The sequence below is a fragment of the Calliopsis andreniformis genome, chromosome 3 (assembly GCF_051401765.1).
Source record: "Calliopsis andreniformis isolate RMS-2024a chromosome 3, iyCalAndr_principal, whole genome shotgun sequence".
Lineage (NCBI taxonomy): Eukaryota > Metazoa > Arthropoda > Insecta > Hymenoptera > Andrenidae > Calliopsis > Calliopsis andreniformis.
In genome coordinates this window covers 4,475,899-4,493,867 of record NC_135064.1, presented here as the reverse complement: position 1 = coordinate 4,493,867, position 17,969 = coordinate 4,475,899, and the positions used below count along the sequence as shown (strand labels likewise).

General features: G+C 32.8%; 1 protein-coding gene across 1 annotated transcript in view; it reads left to right on the top strand.

The window, feature by feature from the left end:
* The window catches only part of Kst (spectrin beta chain, non-erythrocytic 5 kst), a 52,963-nt gene that overhangs the window by 5,021 nt on the left and 29,973 nt on the right, over positions 1-17,969 (top strand). Inside the window, exons 2-3 of the mRNA XM_076393689.1 lie at positions 1,408-1,658; positions 4,127-4,294. Coding sequence (XP_076249804.1) covers positions 1,408-1,658; positions 4,127-4,294 — 419 coding nt within the window. The remainder of the gene's footprint in view (positions 1-1,407; positions 1,659-4,126; positions 4,295-17,969) is intronic.

Below are 17,969 nucleotides of genomic sequence, written 5' to 3'. Positions count from 1 at the left end.
CTGTTCAAGTTAATTTGATTTGTAACTTAACTTTAATTTTTAATGCCATTTTAGAAGAATTTTGTTTACATAAAGTTCATTAACTTCCATACAGTAGTATTTGAAGTATACATTCCTGTGTGAAAATACAATTTTTGACTATTTTATGCGATAGAAATTAATTCAGTCATGCTTGTATCCTCGTATATACAATAGCAATTATTTGTCCAGTGCGCAAGGGATATGTGGCTGTAAATCCTTCTGGGCACGCTACTTATGCGCTTGCTAATCCCTTTTGGTTTTCTATATAAATTTAACACGTTTAACATGGTCACTGCCATGTCAGCCATGGGTAATAATTTTTGCGTAATTGTGTATAACAATAACTTATACAATTATGAATGATCATAATAAAAACAATTACAGTGGCAGTTCCTAAAGTAAGAGAAGAATTACAGGGTAAATATAAAACCGAGTTTAAAAACAATTTTTTTAAGTTAAAATCATTGCCAATGTGACAGAATTTTTCATAAATTTAACGTAATAGTCAACGTGTTAAACGTTTGTTTTCAATTTGACTCCAAGTAAGTACTTGTTATGACATCCGTGTGATTGGTAAAAATGTAGGTTTAACTATAATATATTTCACATCACGTCATTGCATATGTGAAAACATGATTATATATGCGAGGTATACCCATATTACATGATCGTTTATCCGAAAATATAGCTTTAAGTATTTTTTACGACATATCTTTGCACATGTGGGAACAAGATTTTAAACATCTTCAATGATACATCACCATAGGCATATGCAAACGTGGCTTTAAAATTTACATTTTAGTTATGCAGCACATCACTGTCACACTTCACTATCGTTATCATGGATATTTATTCACAAATTCTTTGACGCAATTTTTAACTCATCTTTATACAGGATGTTCCAAAATTGATGGTATAAGAGGAAGTGGTATGTTCCATTTACTTATATATAGTATTTCGTAAGTGGAGCACATAAGAGTAAACTCTTCGATATATCATGCTTCGTTTTCGAAAAAATTAGCTTTTTAATTTGAACCGAATTTTCAGTAGGAATGTACTGAATTATAGCTTCAGGCATTTGCGAAGGAAATTTGAGAAAAGGAAATGCTTCCACGTAGCTTATCTTAGAAACAGTCAATGTTAAATGTACTTTGTAAACTCAATTTTCTCAAAAACGAAGCACGACCTTAAAAAACTGTATTCTATATTCTCGACTTATTTTTTCACTACCTTTCCGCTTGTACCACCAGTTCTGAAACACTCTGTATGTTGTAATACACACAGAAATTTCCGTTTCCGTTGGAGAAGTTTATTCGTGCGGGGTTCTCCCCCAATTCTCGCAGAAGGAAATCTGTCCTAGCCTAAACCGGAAATGTCTGATTTCAGGGGCGCAGTATGTGCCCGGCGCTGGGCTTGGCGCCGCACCCCAAAACAGGAGCTTCAACCTCGAATACGCACCGAGCTATCCGCCGACGAGAGCCGACAGATACAGGGGTGGTCCTGATATACAGAAGAGAATGACTCAGAGGGAGGACGTTCTTAAGTTCGAGCAGGGCCGTATAAAGGCCCTGCAAGAGGAACGTTTACATATACAGAAGAAAACGTTCACAAAATGGATCAACTCCTTCCTGTTGAAGGTATCATTCTTTTATGACTCTGTAAGATACTAAATAAATTATCTGAGAAAATTCTTCGTGTAGTTGTAGGGTAGGAACAAAATAAAATGGTGCTTAGTTTGTACGTTGCAACATGTAGCTTTAATTAATCGAACATCCACAACTACATATTCTTCACGGCGTATTTCGATTTTAGCCTAGCGTGTAGCTAAAATTTATTCTGATTTTGTGATACTTATTCTGACACACTAAGATTCGTCAATGTGCTATTTCATATCGGGTTGATTGATTCGTGTCCCTCTTAAAATGTGATATATTTTTTTTTAAACAGTTGACGAAATTAACTTTTTCAGGTCCGAATGTTTTTGGGCTATGAGAAAAATTCTTTTTTACTATTTATTGATAATATGTAGTAGCCTAAGTAAGCTCCATATAAAATTTGATGATTTTAAGTTGTTATGTTTAGTAATATTCAAGGACTAATGTTACATATATGCAACCCCATAAAAAAACATATTAATTGTTTACTACAGTTTTTGCGAGCTAAAATACAATGCTGTGTTTACGCAACTTCGAGCCTGAAAAAGTTAATTACTCAGCATCGTGGTTAAGTTAAGGCAACTTCTCACATTTTCAATCATGGAGGTATAATAGTAAGCAGTGTAAAAAAATTTAAAAGTAAAGACTACTATAGGGTGCCTGGAATAAGGTGTTACAAGCTGTTTTCTTAGAAACTAATGAATATATCGACTTTTTTATATTAATGACAAAAACTCGTAGGCTCCACATGGTAAGCCGTAAGTGTGAAAAATATAATTAAGTTTTTTACATGATACAAAAATCCTCCATAATGTCCTGCGATACCATCGTATGTGTAGTATTGTGATGATTACACACGATACACCTTTCTTAGTTTGATTTACCTTAATGGATCGTGTCTAATCGACGTGTTTCCAGAGATTTTATTACTCGATACTAATTCATTTAATTATTATACTTTCATTACTTTTGTTTTGAAAGTTTGAATTGCAATATATACTGCCTACTGGTCAAAAGTTTGGAAGGATTTTCTAAATTAGAGAATCAACTGTCCCTTGCTAAATACATAATTCAAATAACAATAGACAATTGTATGAATTTTTCCCACAGCACTCTGTTTAAGGATATTGAGAATGATATTAAAATATAAACTTTAAGTCAGAAATACTTTATTATATAGCGTAACTTTAATAGGAATTAGTAAGTGTTTCTAAATTTTTTGCTGATAGTTTATCAGAAGAAGAATATTAATTGCGTCATAGGTAGCAGAGAATCCATTTTTATCAGCATCTTGGATCACATTTAGTTTGCAGTAGAAACAGTAACCATAGCGCGTCATGGAGAACATTAAGTTATGCCCCTGATGTATAAAAGTATAAAATAGTTCAAATCTTACTTATATTATTTACATATTTGCAGTTCATTTATCAACAACATAATTAAGGAAAGGGTAAACTTTTAAAGATAAAAAATCAGTCATTTTTAAACCTTTTCTTCTGTAGCAATTTAATGAAATCCATGGCTTTTTTTCTAATATCTATATTTCTTTTCATGAACTTCATATTTTTTATTTTTTCCAGTTGCTACATTAGCAATCAATAAAAATAGAAATAGAAACCATTGTAGCATACTGCATAAAAAACACGATCACAAGAATGACAGCCTATAACTTCTGTTTTTCATCTAAAATTAAAAAGTCATTTATAACCTTGAAATATAAGCTCTAGTTTATTGTTAAAGAATAACAGCCCAGGTTTTTAAAAATGTGCTCGTTTGTTTTGGCTGCCATTTTGAAAAAAATTGAAAATCGTACCATAAATATCATTTTCTCTTGACTGTAAAGAAGAATAATATAGTTATCAAAAAACGGACCAGTTAATCCCTATATTATACTATTGAGTACATTTTGGGAAAAATTTTAAAAAATCGGATGATTTTTAATAGCTCGGGGCTGTCATTGCAGTAAAAAATGTGGTTCTGAAAAAACACATTTAAAGTAAAAGTTTGTGATTTTATAACGAAAAAGTTAATTTTTTGTTGACTTATCTTGAGGTATGTTTAGGAGCTACTATTGCCTTTTAGCAATCAATTTTAAGTTCAAATAGGGTTGGAATACAGTAAAATAGGTATGTGTAAAGTAGCTTTATGGATAAAAAATCAAATTTTTTTTAAAATTTTAATAGTGTACCCTTAAACTCAGATATAACTGATATGCGTTACTTACAAAAAAAGTAGATTAAATTCATTTGGATTGCGAAAAGATTAAATTTCTCCTTATTAGTGATAAAAAAAATACACTCGACCAAGACTTTCGAGTGTTCCCATAAACTATTCACAACTTTCAATCCACTCAGCGAACTCAATGTCTGCGAATATGTCTATGAAAATCCGTTTACTAGAATAAAACAAATATTCAGGAGCTTGTTAACTCAATTGCTTTCACTTGGCAGGCGCGTATGGAAGTGGACGACCTGTTCACGGATTTGGCGGACGGCAAGAAGCTGCTGAAACTGCTGGAGATCATTTCTGGCGAACGGTTGGCCAAACCAAACAATGGCCGCATGCGGGTGCACAAGATTGAGAACGTGAACAAGTCGTTGGCGTTCCTTCACACGAAGGTAAGAAATGGCTTTAATTAATTTCTGGAAAAAAGGAAAACAGTGTCTAGAAATTTTTCGACACGCCATGTCGATGATTAGAAATACCTTCAAGTAGGTTCTGCTTCATTCATTAATGTCGATGGAGAGCTGATTGTTTGAGGACACTATAGAGAATACTTCTCACGCTTTCACGATTGTCTTTCCTATTTCGCGACACAATGTTATATAAGGAATAAGTTGCGCAAGAGAAAAATCTTCTGGCGTTGAAGCTTCTCTGTAAATGAAACGTTAATAAACGACACCGAATAATGTTTCATTTGCCATTGGTTGATTATTATATAATAACTAGACTGCAGAAGTTTAAGCAAATTTCTATCTTCATAAACACAATTAGAAAAATAGTACCTAATTAAAAATTTGTTCCATTCTCCGAATATTATAAAGTATATTTAACTTTCGATATTTTGTATATTTTTGCATATTATATGGATTTTGTAGTTTTGTCCATATTGGAGTTTCTCATGAATACATAAAGTCGTAACATTTTAATTGCTCTAATTTTATTAAAATATTTTGTAGACAGTCGCAGTAAATAGACAATGATTTTAGGTGTGATAGAGAGGTGTCTTTAAATGATTTTTTGAATAGTATGTACATAGATTGAGGCTCATAGAAATTTCAAGACTGCCTTATCGTTAGTTCCTTTCAGTGAAATTTTCTCATTTTCTATTCATTATACTCCTTTTTCACTTATTATCTTCAGTCCTGTTAAATGCCCTTATATGACTTATATTTTTGAATTTGTCTTAGGATCATTATTATATTACAAATAACACTAGCAGACCATTTCATTGAAGAAGAAACGAATTGACATTTAAGTTAATTTCGAATTCTCTGTATGTTATTATTACATAAATTCTTTATATTAACGAGTGCTTCTAAAATGTCTTTGCTTAACCATATAACAAATTTCTTCATATAAAGAAATCTTAAAAGCTGTAAACTTATATGGAATAATTTTTTTAATTTTCTTCAGTTTTTGTTAGTAATACGCCTTACATTAATATAATAAATAGAAAAAGCAAAGTTGAGATTTCTCGTAGACAAGGGTTTTGTTTGTACACAAAATTTTTTACAGTATGGAATAGTTTCACAGAGTATGTATTGGGAAGACCATTTTAAATAAAAATGTGTCATTATTGAATACAATAATCTTTTATATCTCTGTAATTTCTCTATTTCTGGTATTCATATACACATGCAGAATGCGGGACGTCAGTGAAGCCACCTCAATAGTCCTACAAATAACGATTTTAGTGAAAATGAGTTTATGTGTGTGTTACATAGTTGCATGATGCAATAGCCAATATCATTTTGTCAGTTATACTTCTTGAAACCTCAATCTCATCATCCTATTTGTGTTTAATGTCAATTATATATTCTAGTGAAGTAGGTTTACGAAATCAACAAACATAACAATTTAAGTAATCAAAATACTGAAGAGCAATCAGTATGTCGCTCTTTTGCTGCAATAATGACAGAAAATGATAGCCACTTTTGGAGTTATTAGTACATATCTATGAAAAGAACATTCTTATCCTAAATAAAGATATTACCTCATTTTCCGAAAAATTACGATTTTTTAATCATGTCTCTGAAGTAAATGAGCAACATGGTAACAAATAAAAAACTTAAAATATTAATAGCATTAGTTGGCCTTTAATATGTCCTTTGTGTTTTGTTCAAAATCATTGGAAAATGTCATTATTTTACATTACTAAATTTATCTCAATACTATTTACGATTTCTAGCACAAGAAAAATTTGATTTCTATTTAAAGAACTGAAGTTGATCTTGAAATCTTGAAAGCTACAAGTAACAAAAGAAAGTGAACAGTATTTTCTGTAGCCTGTTTTGATCCACACAACATCCATCTATATGAATTTTAGTTACAAGCATTATTTTCGGAATTAACGATTCGGTTCCAGCCATATATCCCGTTCTGTACTTTACGTCTTCCTGTGTGCCAGAAGCGGAAGTAATTTAGAACACGAAAGCGCACACTTCTGTGCGTTACTCATTATTTTATTTGACTGCAACAGAGGCAAACAATAGTGCATTTTTAGCTCGTGTGTCCGATACAGCCGTACAGCTTCAAGACATCCTACGTGGACACAGAACTCGCGACGAAGCCCCGCAAGCGTAAAGTCTTCGTGAATGGCCTCTGCGCCTCGTAGCTTATGACATAATAGTTTTTTATGTAGATACGTTGCACGCGAGTAGTATAATACACTTACGGAATCGTGTGCGAGGCGGACTTGAAACCAGACAGACTGAACACATTACCGATTAAAAAATATTGAAACATCCATAATTCATCTGTGTATTATACTGAATTGTATAATATTAGGGGTGTAATACAATGTGAACGACAAAAAATTTGATTTTTGAAAAGTCTTGAAAATATGTTTTTAGCAGATTTTATCAAAATTGGTACATATAGTTAACTTTCGCTCGGTTTGGTGTTAGCAATAATTTTATACTATTGTAGGATAGAATTCTACATAGTACATAGTAGAATTACTGCAAATACTGTAGGAGAAATGATTGGTAGTCATATTTAAAAAAATAACAATTCCTCAGTTCATGAACCTTTTTAAGATAATCGTACATTTTTCAAATGAAATATCAAAAATTCAGTTAGTATAAATACTATGAACTCACTATATTATTACATACAGACAAACGTTGAGTTTGGGTAAGCATACTAATTATTGTGTCACCACTTTTATTTTCATTGTTTAATAGTATTACATGCCCAACTATGGAGAAAAGCAGTATCGACTACAAATATTTCACTGCTATTTTGCACTAAGAGAAGACATAAAATGTTCAAAATTATCTAAAGACGCAAAAAACTCAATTTTACATTTTTCTGTAGTTACTGCTTTTCTTCATAATTGGACCAAACGGCAGCACATGGTAATTGACATTCTTATCTTACTTTTACGTTTGGAGAAGAGCTAATTTCGGGTGCACAAAATTTTTCTTTGCTTAATAAAACGCATACATTCATTGTAAACATTTAGTACCAGCATAAACACCAATGCAAACTATGAATATAAGTTAACTCTAAAAATATTGTGCACATGTACATGTATATATATATTGGAGATACTTATTTATGGTTCATACCTTTAATTTTCATGATTATCGTTTTCATTTTCAGTACATTTTACTTTTTTTAAATTTAATTTGAGGGATATAAATGTGCGAAATGCATACTTCTCATTTTCCAACTTTGTTTTCTTAGAAACAGAAACTCCTACTAAAAGACGTTAATTTATCTTTGTCCACGCGTTTTGACTTACTCTGCCGCCGATACTTTTGAATAGTAATGTATAAACTTCAGTCTGGAACGTAAGGCAAGTAAGCAGAGCGTTGACCAGCGGGCTGCGACGGCGTACCAACGTCTTCCTCTTTCTGCGTTCGATTCGGCCGAGAGAGATCATAGTCGTTGGAATCTCCTGTTACCGGAAGTGGCAGCGACACGTCGCACTTTGTCATTTCTCTCTCACGGTCTCGTGAGATCGCTGCGAAATTTCACGAGTCTTCCCAAAAATAATGAACAGGAAAAATAAGATTTTTAGAAAATAAGAGAGGTCAGTAGTCGATATCAAGAAGAACCTGAAACTGCTTAAGTGGGGTTATAGTATTTATACTAATTCGATTTCTAAGTTTTTAAATGTATAATAAAATATCCATAAATAACTTAAATAATTAACTTAGATAGTAGAGATTAATAAGTTAAAAATCGTGAATCCTTTTCATACGACTATTTTTCATAGTGTCACGGTGATCTCATCATAGTACGTTATAATACTAACACCATACCAATTAGGATTAAATTTTGACTCAATTGTTTTGGTCTCAGTTGTATTCAAGAAAGAAAATTAATTATTTTTAAATAGAACAAGAACATTCCATTTTTACATTACAATGAAATTTTCGACTGTTGCAACTTTGAAGCATGTGCTACGATTTTCTATCTCCATAATGCTTCGTAAAAATGCATCGAGGTGAGATGGTCAAAGAATCAAAAAGTCAAAACAGTTGATGATATATTTTAAGTTCTTATACGGAAGTGTGGTTCTCTTTGAACTATTCACTAACATTTTTTCTAATTTCGCTCAGAAAAGAGATGCCACTCATTCCACTTACATGGACCACCATATACCACGATATACATTGTATATCTCAAGTTTCTCAGACTCCACTTTAGTTAATGCACACTCCCATAGATTAGGTATAATTCCAAAAACCTTTCAGTGGTTAAGCTTTAAACCTATATAGGACGTGATTCATGAAAAAAAGAGATCCATCCACTACATGCCCTAGAGGTTTCATTAAAATGGATAACCTGAAGGTCGAGCCCTCTCCTCATCGGGATGTGAAGACACGAACGGAAAGTTAGTCGAACGTTCGCAAAATGTGTTCCGCGCGACGTCAGGTATCGGCTTCCAGAAATAACTCGTGTCCTTTCGCGTGATTCTGGTAGGGGGAGAACCGCGCAGTACACAATCATCGGAAAGACGAGTGACTACGATAAGGCACGTTGATCGATTCTCAGAGACATTTAACCGCGTGCCGAATTCGTGCTCGCGATTGGGCGTGGTTGCTGTTCTTAAACATGGTCAAGTCGAAGCATTATCAGTTTTTAAACCTTAAGAGCCAGCGGGGTTCAACTCTGACGCTTGATGAAGCTGTTATTTCAGTTTATTGCGCTTGGTTCCTTTCGTAAGCATACTTGAAGAGTGTTGGTCCCAGGAATCATTGCCACTGAAGATATGGTTCAGAATTTTTGGTCCCTCCATCGGACCAAAATTGTGATCTCTTTCCTACGTACATCTCAGATAGTTTAAAAGTTTTATAAAAATTAAACCGTAAGAGATACAACAAAATGTATTTTGACTTTTTTGCTTTATTGTTATTCTTCATTGTAGGTATATGTAAAATTATAGAATGCTCTGACTATTAATTTAACTTACAAACATGTTAACGTTAAGGCGTTGTTTTATTTTGATAATTTGCGTCTTAAGTAGTTATTGAATTATATTTAACCCTAAAACGATACATTTTCGGCGTAAGTATCACAGGGGTTCTGAGCGATCCCAAAAAGTCTTAATATGTAAAATATTTATTATTTTCGAAAAATTCTTGGTACATTCTTCCTTGGGCTTCTTAAGAAAAAATAGTTGTACAGCCTGATTTTTGTTTACAGAAAACAAAACAAAATTTTTAAGTTATTTCGAAATACATGCTACATAGTTCTTCAAATTTAAAATTTGTGTGAAGTCGCCGGTGTTCCTAGGTTAATATGAAGGGGTCTGGAGAAGTGGCAGTGTAAGCAGAAAGGAGAAAATTCTACATGAACAAATAAGTCCAAAATATGAATTCAAATTTATTGATATCATGCTTCGTTTCCTAGAACATTCATTTTGAATTTTAGCTCAGGTCATGCAGATCTAATTGCAATTTTAGGCGTTTCAGGGATGCGGAGACTGAGGAAAAAGTTTCACATTACAGAAGATAAAGTCAGTAATCACATTCTAAATGTTAATCTTACTGCGAGTATTTTTCAAGTGGCTAAAATTCTATATGTATATCTGTACACTTACAAGATATATCTACTCAAAATTTGAACTCAATTTTTTCAAAAAATAAAGCATGATAGTAACAAATTTTTATTTCTTCATGTAGAGTCATCATCTTTCTATATACTTTTACCATCAATTCTAGAACATCCAATGCAATCTAGTCTATCCTAATACTTGATATCAAAAAATAAGAATGAAACGGTGCACTACATTTCATACTCATAACCAACTTGTTTTTGTGATGAGAGAGTAAATCCATTAGTAAGAATATTAAGAAATTTCTGTACATGAATGTCGCAAAAAAGTAATATAGATATTTTAATTTTATACATGACTCTTCTAATTTATTAGAAAGTTGAAATCACATTTCCCATTTTTAACCCTTAACTACGGACAACCAGTTTCAAGATACACAAACATTGATTAAAACTTATTGATGTTAAATATTTTTCAAATTAATTGGAATGTTAAAATGAGGTGACATGTATTTCAAACTTTCATTATAAAGACTTTGATATTTTAATGAGTGCGATAGTAACAATATATCATGCGGAACTTACCATTCCGTGTCACTATTTAATTAAGAACTAGGTATTTATTTTGAAAAATACGGTGAGTGATCAAATTATTATGACTTCGAAATAATTACTTATTTGAAATTTGAACCAGAATGGAATTAAAATAATACTTAAAATGAAACCTTTTTTATTATAAAAAGTATTGTTACTTTTTTAAAACCATTTAACATAAACAAGAATTTTCTAATTTCTATAAATTACGTGGATACACGTAAAAATATGTATAATTATTTAAGTATGCCTTGACAAACTTCTAATGTTACTTAACAATTTTAAAATAAACAATAATTCAATGTCAAGTCACTGTCAGATATGAAGAATGACAATACAAAATGTCAGACTTTGATGAAAATGTGCATTGATAAGATATAGAATAGTATCAACAATATATCAACATATCAACGAATTGTCTGTTTATGTATTAAGAACAGAAAAGGGTACTTATTATTTTATAATTCTAAAATCATAATCATGCGCCCAAAAATATGAAATATATCCATAGCTTTTTTAATAATTTGATTACTTATTCCTGTAGCAACATGTTAAAAGAAAAGAAAGTGAATACTCAATGATTGTTCACGGAAAGTTACAAAGAATATAGTTGGATAGAATACTTTCAAAGGAGCAAGCTGATTATTTTGATCCTGTTGCACCACTGAGTTAAAATACGACTGAATTATGCCTAGAGGCTGTTCCCAAACCTAGAAGGATCCAAGCCTAGAATAATTAGGGAGGCAACTGCCAGAGGTTCTGCAAAGCCATAGCGAAACTGATAGAGTAGACAGATCTAAAAGTAGAAAAAATTGAACAAAGAGCAATTCTAAGATATGGATACTTGGAAATCAAATATCAATTCTTTTGCTGTGGTGCGTTTGAAATGAAAACATATTCAAATTTTTACAAATATAATTAAGAAACAAAACACACACGGAGATAAATTTCATCCAATTATTTAGTATTTTATACATTTTTGCATGTAACGTACATTATGTAGTTTCTACGTGTTTAAATTTCTCATAAATACAGAAATACTGCAATCTACTTATCACTGTATAATATATTTTTCCATTGTTTTATGTTGAGTGTTGTAGGTAATATAAACCAAAAAAGATAACCTATAAACCTAATAATGCTTGCTCGGGAATATTTTTTAATAACAATTATCCATAGACATTAATCGTTAGATTCGCAAAGGAGGACCAACTGCATGGTCTGTACATTTTCCTTTCTGAACTCCTTTGGATTTTTATTTATGGGGACATTTGAAAACTTTAATAGTAATATTGATAGTCAGGTAATATTCATAAAACCGGATTAGGCGTGGTACAGACAAGCCGCTTTTTGCCGCTGCGGTAATTGGCTGCCACGTTTGAGCAACAAGAACAAATTCCAATTTTCAATTGGGAAAACAAGGAAAGGCATACGAGTGCTTTATCCTTGTTTTCCCAGTGAAATATTGAAATTGTGCTTGATGCTCAGACGCGGGCGACGAATTACCGCGGTAGCGAAAAGCTACTGGTTTGTGTCGAGCTTTATTGTTGCATGTGGCAAGACTCCAAAGGAAATTATTTTTAAAATTTCATTAAGTAATTTTTAAGGAAAAGTTTTTATTTTCTCGAAAAGGAAAAGTTTCCATACCTACGTTTAGAATATGATACCAGAGTTTAGTCATTTATTTCTGAAGCAGCCTATAGAGGAATACTATTTTAAACTATTATTTTCGAATATTCCAACAAAAGTAGTAGACTTATCGAAAGTTCCATCCACTTCCATCCATTTATCTTACGTTCTAACACAAACATACCGCTAATTTGACCAATAACAGACTTGAAAGTAATGCATGAAATCGACTATAGGTTATATCACCATAATTGCATTGCAGTCGTATTTCACCGCAAGATACTGTTTAGTCAATTGTGAGCACATATTTATTTGGACCGTTTACCGTTTGAATTTTGAGCAAACAGTAGATGCTCCGTTTGGTCACCCATTTGGTTTGCGATTGGAAACGGGACGGCGAAATGTAAGCGAAGAGATAGGGATTCGAAGGAAGTGGGACGAGGGAGCAGCGTCGAAGGTGAAAGAAAGGGAAAAGGATAGAACAAAGACGTGGAATGAAATAAAAATGACGAGAGGGAAGGCGAAAGCCGTAGAATCAAATAGAAGAAAAGAACGAGAATGACGGGGGAATGTGCAACAAAAGTAGGAAGAAGAAAGGGTGAAGAGGCGGTGAAAAAGGAAATGGAAGAAGCTCTGTGGAAGAATCTCTAAAAAGATCCAGCTGAACGATTCCACTGTGGAGGAAAGACGAAAATTCTACAACAGAGTCAATAAGTAGAAAGATCTATCCAAGAAAAAGAAATATACTAGATGCACTATTTTTTCGCTATTAGGTCGCTCTTATTCCCGCCAAAACAAATAAGTTTGAACGTCATGTTTTCTTATTCTCATTTTCAAAAAATACTGTGATGCCTTGGAAATTGTCCGAGATTTTACCGAAATTGACTATCAAAATCGTCGCTATTCCCACTAGTTCTTGAAACTAACCTCGTGGAGTGAATCTGCAGTGTTACATATCTAACTTGTACAAACAAGTGTGCTCAAGGTCCATTATCTCACAGCCAAAGATATTTACAAACTACTGTGAGACCTCGCTATCCCATTTAAGGTATCTTTATCTCACTTACAGGAGAAAAACTATATTCCGAATTTCCTAGAAGATCTCTCGTGAGTACGCTATAAGCTCGTCACAGGTGTCGAGTTAGGAGCTTGTAATGAAAAAATACAATTTAAATCTCTGCAACAGCGACAGAATGGAGGTATCGGATTAAAGAAATGTAGAGGAAGCAAGATGGCTGAAAGAGAGAGAGAGAGAGAGGAAGGTCAGCGACCGAAGTGAAACTTGCTAGACCGTGAATCCCGCAGATGTGAAATGAAACCAGACGGCACATACGCTGCTCGTGTGCAGATCATTTCACGTTAGACGCCGCTATTCGGTCGATTCTGTCTAAAGAACCGCTCCTCGAGTCCTGTCCGCCCCTTCGCCTGACGCCTTTGACTCCAACTCTAGAGGAAAGCTGACGACAGCACTGTCTTCTCTTTGAAGTTTCTCGAGTTTTTCGAGGATTCTCTAAAGATATAGTTGGAGTTGCGTTACGTATCGATTTTTTTTAGTGATGTAACGCTATGTTGGATAACCTATAATATTTATGGTAATCCTTAGTGATACAATCCATATCAACCGTAGTGACTATATCTTGTAACTGGGATAATGGGTTTCTCTAGCTTCTACATGTGCGGTACTTCAGCTAAGGTGCTATCGTTTTCTTGGCTTATCACTAATGTAGCAATACAATTTTTTTTATCACTTTTGTTTGTTATTATATTACTGATAATGTGTATATCTACTACTGTTGGCCACGAGAAAGGAAAGAAAAAAATATTTTTCTCCGTGTTGTCAAATGGAATGATGTATAAGTGTTCTTATTTTCGGGTGATTGTCTTTAATTTTATCAACATTTGTTAGAAGTAGTTTCTTCATTTTCTTAGTTAAGGAAATATAATAATATCTAAAGAGTTTAAAAAGACTCCCGAGAAGTGATGAATAATAATCGTTTTTATATAAAAATTTCATTAGCAGATGCCATTTTACATCTTTAGATATTGCTTGAAATATTTCAAATTACTATTCAAAATTACTGTAGAAAAACTTCCATTTAATTAGCTGATTGTACCAATTGATGTGACTAGTTTGCCAATAACATACATTAAAGTTTAAACAAATAGAAGGATTCTTTTTTATAACCTACCTCCTCTATCTTTTGGAGTGTTTAGTAGGTATTAATACTTATGCTGTCATTAATATAAAATAGTGTAACAGTAGCAACACAAATAAAATTTTGCTAAAGTCATTAATCATCTTAAAGAAAATGATTTGTAACATTTTGACTCCTTAGACACTATGACATTTTCCTACATTTTTTTCCAAAAGGGTGTCGTTTTATTTTATTTTTCAATGCTCACTTTTTAATAAAACTTTGTTTTTGAAACATTTATTGAGCTGAGTATCTACATTAGTATTTCCTTTTGAAAACATCACCAATAATTAAATATTAACAATTGAAGTTGCTTATTATTTTTCTGAAAGACTTGAAAAATTGAAATTTTATATATTTAAAGAAGTAAGATATTTCGAATTGTTATACGTATTTTAAATATTTTAAAACCTAACTTTCTTCAAAGTACACTATAAACACTACTGTATAATCGCACGACTTGTTGACAAAAAAAAACATTACAGAAGGTACAATAGAAATCTTAATTAATCGACTTTAAACGAGATTTAAATCTGAAGTACCTTTTTAATAAACGATTTCATTATTTTCGGTAAACTACTACTAAAATACAGTTTGCATCTCAACCAATATTATGATGTACCGTTATTACAATTACAGTGAATAGCTGTATAATAAAAGAATAAAAGAGGCTGCTAATAATTATGATCCTGTTAATCGAGAATTTCTTTCGGTAATAAATAAGGTAAATGTTCCTATACCCAGGCGCTTAAGGTATCAAATGTCCCAGTAACTGAGCAACCTAAAAATGCATATCCCGACACTTGAATTGCATTCCAGTAGCTAAATAAGCTATTTTATGGCACTATTTTTTGTTTTTTATTAGTTACACTTGAATTCAAGCGAAAAATTACATAAAATTAGCATTAGTGTTAAGGCACCGGGACATAGTTGACTACTAGGACATTTACACTCTTGAGTTGAATTAATATTCTGACGACAAGTCGTTGCTTACTCAGAAGTAAGGTTAATTGTAGAAGAAAATGAAACAGTAATTCTAAGAAAAAAGTTTACAGCGGGAAAGTGTTTTCCTGCCACGCAACCCAAAGATGGCAGACTAGGATTATCTCTCCAAGAACAGCAGAAAATGATTTCCGAGGCGTGACATACATTTTTGCAATGCAGCTGCTAAGGAAATTTTTATGTCCAGTCATAAATTTCCTCAAACGGCAATAAAATAGAGCATGGTGGTAAACAATGCACGTCGAAGAACATCTACGGTGATAAGCAAAAGAAGCTTGACGATGAAATGGATATCGGTCTCCGTTAGAAGGAGGTTGGGGCCGCGTCCTTTGGTTTTACAATCGTTTCGCGTTGTTGATGGCTCGTTGAATGCTTTGCGGCTAGCAGTTTTGCGATTTCTAACGAGAGAACTCCTCTGGCGATGCTAAAGGAATCGTAAAATCGAGGAGATCTTCGAAGGAAAAGGATAGAACAGGGAGAAGAAGTGTCATTTCTACAGGATGTTTAAAAATTGGAGGGGCCATTGTCTTTATTATGTTATCAGCTATATAATTTGCCGAATAATTTTGTGTCTTCTAAGTAATTAATTACATTGATGAGTAAAAGAGGAGCATAACAGGCTGTGATTCTTTACTATTGTTGCAATATGGTTTATTCATGTTGAATATACGTTTAAATTTAGTAATCAAAAATTTTAAAATATCTTTTATAATTGACCAAGAAATATCCTGCGTGGTAATATTACTTCATTGTTATTTATTTGTAGTAAGAATATCAAATTTCTTCTATGCAATATTAACTTTGAAAAACTCTACAATGTTGAACAAATCTTTTCTAAAAACTGTGTAATGCTATAAATTTCTTCCTTTAATTTTGAAATTTTAATTTAAATTTTTAATTTCTACCTTTAATTTCTCTACAGCTGTTAAGTAATCAGTATCCAGAGAGCCTAAACATCAATTATGAACAAGTTTGCGCCTAGAATTCTCAGACATAAGTTGATACCTTCATTTTTTAAACGCTCTGTACTGCTTTCTCTGACCGGTGCTAAAAAGAGAAATCTGGGAAATGCATATAAGGTCACCATATATAAAATTGAAGCTAACTTAAAAGCGAATATTTATCGGTCCTCTTCAATATTACTATGGATTGTTCATATAAAAGTAAGGGACAAGGAAAATCACGAAGCAGGAGGGAGACAGTTCTGAGACCCTACTTACATTGACATAATCAATTGATTTTCTTTAAATACTTTAGCACTCTGCATTGCTTTCTTAAAAACATAGTCTTATGAAATAATTAATAATTTAATAAATTCTATACTTCTTATGTAATCAGTTACATACCATCAGATATTTCCTAACAGTTTATAGTAATATACATATTTATTTAAGAAAAACAAATTTTAATGAAATATTTACAATAAGTTTTTACTTGAACTGCATTTAGTTTAGTTGCATATGTTTTGATACCAGAGAAAGAAACCCAATTATTATTAGTATAAGTTATAAAAAATGAATTATTAATCATTTCTTTAATCACATTTTTAGAAATGTGAGTGTGTTCATTGTTAAAAATATCAATGAAAAATAAGAACTGAGACACTCTGCTCTGATGTTTACGCGATCATCTTATCTGGTACATTCACAGTCACATCACGACATTAATTTGTGGATTGATAAGGAGCTTATACTGATCCTCATTGCTTTGCTGAACGAATTTTCGAATCGTCTTGCCATGATAACGACTCGAAGGTTATCAATAACCTAAAGCTTCATTTTACAGTATAGCTGCTCCAATTCCTCGCCCTCAGACTCCTTTCACGATAATTGCTAAGAAATGCAAGTCACACGTTCCAGCATGCACTTTCACCGAAACTTTTTGTTCAATCCTTCGAGTCTCCGGGTCTTGGCATCGTATGGGTGAAAAATATAAATAAATTCTCGTTTTTGCCGGCTAGATCGATGCCGTAACACGGAAACCCGTTACTCCCGCAGACACAGCTTTCTTGCAAGATGTTGCAACTCGCAACACGTGCTCTACGTTGCCTCAGTGCAGTTTATGTCCGATGGCAGTAATGGTCCATTCTTAACGGATTCAAGCGGAAATTTAGAAGCATATAAAGTGCAAAATTCTTTAGAATAGTTTAACTGTTTGCAAAGATAAATCATTTCCGAGTTTACGATCGTCTTTCTCAGTCCCATGATTATCACGACTAATGTTGCTACGGATGAGGAATAAAACACGGTTAGATTCTTGGTTAAAGACTGGAACAGCATTCTTCAGCTCGTTCGAGTATGATAGCTGATTTATTCATCCCATCGTTATGTACACTTCAGTTGTTGTGGAAGACTTCTCGATCAACCTTACACTCTATAATCGTACACGGTATGCCTTATCGAAACGTTTCATTGTTATATTCCTAAGAATTCTCGGACGTTGTTTTAACTGGAACGCTACGAGTGTGGAAGAAAAAGGCATAAATTCTTGAAGATTATTAAAAGAGTCAGTCTTTTACGAAGTCGTGAATCGTTAATTGTTCTAGGTTCTAGGGTGGAACGATGAAAATTAAAGCGTGTGGTTATTTTCTAGTAGCGAAGAGTCGTTTTTTGTTTCTTAGATTAAGCGTAGAAAAGTTAGT